We start from the raw sequence: 3,817 nt of genomic DNA, 5'->3' as shown, positions 1-3,817 counted from the left end.
TTTTTTTTCTATGAATAAAATAAAAGAAATATAGTTTATAAGATTTATATTCAATTGGGACCCACCTCCAAACCCTAAACCCTAAACTTAGATAAATAGGCCCTTCTCCACCTCCCTCTATTAAAAATCAACATGAAGCCCAGAGATGAAAACACATGTACTGACACGTTCCAAAAAAAAGACCAGGAAGCTGGGAGAAGGTGAACAACCAATAACAGAAAAAATGAGAAATTTATTAACCACATCCCTTTAACAATTACATACACCCTTCATAAATAACTCTTTTCTTCACGTTACCTATAGCTCATTAACCACCTACCTTATCACAATCAACACATCTAGCTAGCTTCTCCTTCCTCCCTCCCTCAACTATAAAAAACACAGCCATCCTTCTCTACTCTCATCAACCACATATCTTCTTCTCTCCATTTCCCTTCCCTCCACCTCAATGGCTCACACAAATCGTCTCTTCTACTTCTTCTTCGTGCTCGTCTTGCTCGAAAACTCTCTATGCCATGGTGGGCGCCGTCTCCTCGACACGCCAGCTCCGACGCCGCCGCTGATTCCGTCGTTACCACCGCAGCCAACTCAGCCGTCTATCCCACAGCCTGCGGCGGCATTGCCGCCGCTGCCCTCCATACCGTCCCTTCCTACGTTTTCTTTGCCTCCACTTCCGACCATCCCTACCATTCCAAATGTTTCCTTGCCTCCATTGCCTTCCATTCCAAGTATTCCATCAAATCCGCTTCTTCCGCCACCGCCTGCAAGTGAAAGCCCGTGATGACAGAGCCTGAATCCAGCAGTTGATTCCATGCATGTTTCTTGTGTTGTTTTTGGTGTAAGTCATTTGTATTTGATATTTCGTATTGTGTGGTTGCTTGTACTATATGCATGAAATAATTTGTGGGTTTTGTTTGGAATAGTTTTTTTATTGCTTTTCTTAAAGCTGTTCCAAACAAAATCTTAGTGAGTTATGTGTATATTATTGTGTTTGGATTTTGGTGTTAAATTATTTGTGTTCAAAATATGTTATGTATTGATCAATTATTGGTTTTGTGCATTGTAAGTGGATGATTATCTATTTATTGAAATTAAGGTTTTGTTTTGGATGATTTTTTTATTGTTTTTTAATTTAAAAATTAAATTTTTTATATTAAAAAAGTGCTTTAAGAAGCAGTAAGAAAGCAGTCCTGAATCAAGCCTAAATTGAATGGATTTGTTTTTACAAAAATATAAACAAGATTTTTTCATAGAAAATTATTAATTTCTAATGAGATAATGATTATTTTATTCTCTATCAAAAAATAATATTGATCTGACTTGCAAAATTAATCCGATCAAATATAAATTTTCACAAACTAATTATGTCAGAAAATAAAATTATGATAATACATATTAATTAATTTAAAAAATACAAAAGCTCTAATTTAATTTATTTTTAAGAGTAATAATTGGACCATACAAGTCGATCATGCTTATATAAAATTGTCTAAATCTAAATCCAAATCAAAAGATGAGCTTAAAAATAAAGTATAATTAGAAATTTTAAAATTTATCTAAAGGATCGATTAAATTCTAATTTTTGAAAGATCACACTAAAAATGAGTGGCTTGTCAATAGAATTTTATAAGAGTTACAAGTTGCATAGAGCTCAATTTCATATGGGCAGTATTTGGTGTGTTAATTTGCTATTTGACACGACCCAAATCCAATCCGTTCTTACAAACGGGTCAGAAAATGCAACCTGAACCTGACTTGCCAGGTTGTCGGGTTGACACAACCCGACCCAGATTTACAAGATTTAGCTAAAGAATCGCAAGCTGAGGTCTCATCGCTACTTCTGGTTCTGATTCAAAGTAGGCGGCGAGGCAGCGGTGCAAAAGCAGAGACCGAAGAGATGAGAGTCACGCGACTTAACGACGACATGTCAGGCAACACTCGCAAAGAGATTGAAGAGACGGGAGTCATGTGTGACGCGACTTGATGCGTTGGGCAACAAGGGCACTCGACGCCGGCAAGGTGGGCAACAGATGCAGACAAACTATTTACGGGTCACTTACGGGTTTACGGGTCAACCCGAACCCTACCTAATTTTTGAAACATATCAGTTTGTTGAACTCGAACCCGACCCATTTCACAAACGGATTGACCCGAATCCGGATTTTTCAAGTTTGGTTTGGGCTGGGTTTTGAGTCGTGTCAAAAATTAACACCCGGCCCCTAGGCAGTACAATATCCCAAAAATTAACCAAAAAAATAAAACGTAACGGGTGCCGCACTTCTACATCATCAACAATAACAGCCACCGCCACCACCTTTTCAATCGGCCTTTGTTATATGTTATTTGTTGCACTAAATAAATCCTCTAAACTTTTTTAAGTCTCTGTGACCTCTATAGTTGATGAAATCAATAGTTATTTATGCTGCTAGATTTCTCTCGAGAATATAAATATCTGATCACAAAATTAGTTGTGTAATTGTGTTCGGTCACCTTTTTTCCAACTTCCAAGTACCCTAAAATTATTCGCTAGGCCTTCTCTAAATTATTATGATTCAACCCATTTAAATAAAAAAATTGTCAATGATATTAGATTGCTCGTAGCACTGGCGGAACCAGAATTTTTTATCTGTGGGAACACATTTCTAATTTTAAAAATATTCTCATGCTTTTCATTTGAGCTTGAAATTGATACTATAGTTTTTTTTATTAATTATGAGAAGATAAATTTTATGATAATTAAAAAAAATTATTGTCGTGCTCCCCCTAAATCTACCCATGACTCGTAGGAAGTTGAACAAAATAATAACAAGCTTATTCCAATCCTTAGATGGTGCCTTTCATTAGATGTAATTGAACCAATACCATTAGAAATTGATTGACCATCTGACTCAATTATGGCCTATGTGAGTAGATCGACATGTTTAGATCATCTAGATCATCCTATAAATTTTTAATTAGGCGAGGGGTGTTCAAGTATAATCTTAAAAAAGTATCATATTATTGCCTTCAAAATTTATAAATAGATCATAGTTCTCTTTTTCCAACGTTCACTACTAGAAAGTTAGATTTTTCGCACCACTTGTTAGGAGCGGTTTTAGAACCGCTTCTAAAAGTCTCTTTTAGCACCGGTTTGTACCGGTTATAACCGCTGCAAAAACTAGCGATTCCCAACTGCTACCCCGCCGGTCGTAAAACCGCTACGGAATGTCGTTGCAGCGCATAGTAATTACAGCGTATTCGTAGCGGTTTAAGAACCGCTGCAAAGAAAATTGTGGCGGTTAAAACCGGTGCGATAGCTCAAAATATGTGTTACGATTACCTTATTTTTTGGTAGACAGGCAAAATCTTGATTCTTCAAATAGTATTATAAAGTTTGAATCTTGGTATTAGCTAATTATGATTTGGTCATAAACACTTATGATGTTGATTGGCTCGTCATGTCAAATCATTTAGTTCGGCTAAAAGTTTGTTTAAATTGGGTTTATGTTATATTAATTTTTACTCTAGAAATTTCCAATTTAAATAATATTGCATTGAGATACATATTAGATCTAGTGAAAATTTTAATGACATGTGTTTGTGCATATATATATATATATATATGTTGATTGGCTCGTCATGTCAAATCATTTAGTTCGGCTAAAAGTTTGTTTAAATTGGGTTTATGTTATATTAATTTTTACTCTAGAAATTTCCAATTTAAATAATATTGCATTGAGATACATATTAGATCTAGTGAAAATTTTAATGACATGTGTTTGTGCATATATATATATATATATATATAATATCCATTTATTGCTCTCACACTCCCTCA

The 3,817-nt window shown here is 35.1% G+C and overlaps 1 protein-coding gene across 1 annotated transcript in view; it reads left to right on the top strand.

Annotated features, from left to right (window-relative positions):
• The first annotated feature begins 421 nt into the window (after positions 1-421).
• Positions 422-3,817, top strand: part of LOC110104886 (protein PELPK1-like) — an 8,876-nt gene continuing 5,480 nt past the window's right edge. Inside the window, exon 1 of the mRNA XM_028699343.1 lies at positions 422-767. Coding sequence (XP_028555176.1) covers positions 449-767 — 319 coding nt within the window. The 5' untranslated portion in view covers positions 422-448. The remainder of the gene's footprint in view (positions 768-3,817) is intronic.

The sequence above is a fragment of the Dendrobium catenatum genome, unplaced genomic scaffold, assembly GCF_001605985.2.
Source record: "Dendrobium catenatum unplaced genomic scaffold, ASM160598v2 fragScaff_scaffold_1256, whole genome shotgun sequence".
In the NCBI taxonomy this organism is placed as follows: Eukaryota; Viridiplantae; Streptophyta; class Magnoliopsida; order Asparagales; family Orchidaceae; genus Dendrobium; species Dendrobium catenatum.
This window is presented reverse-complemented; position numbering and strand designations above follow the sequence as displayed.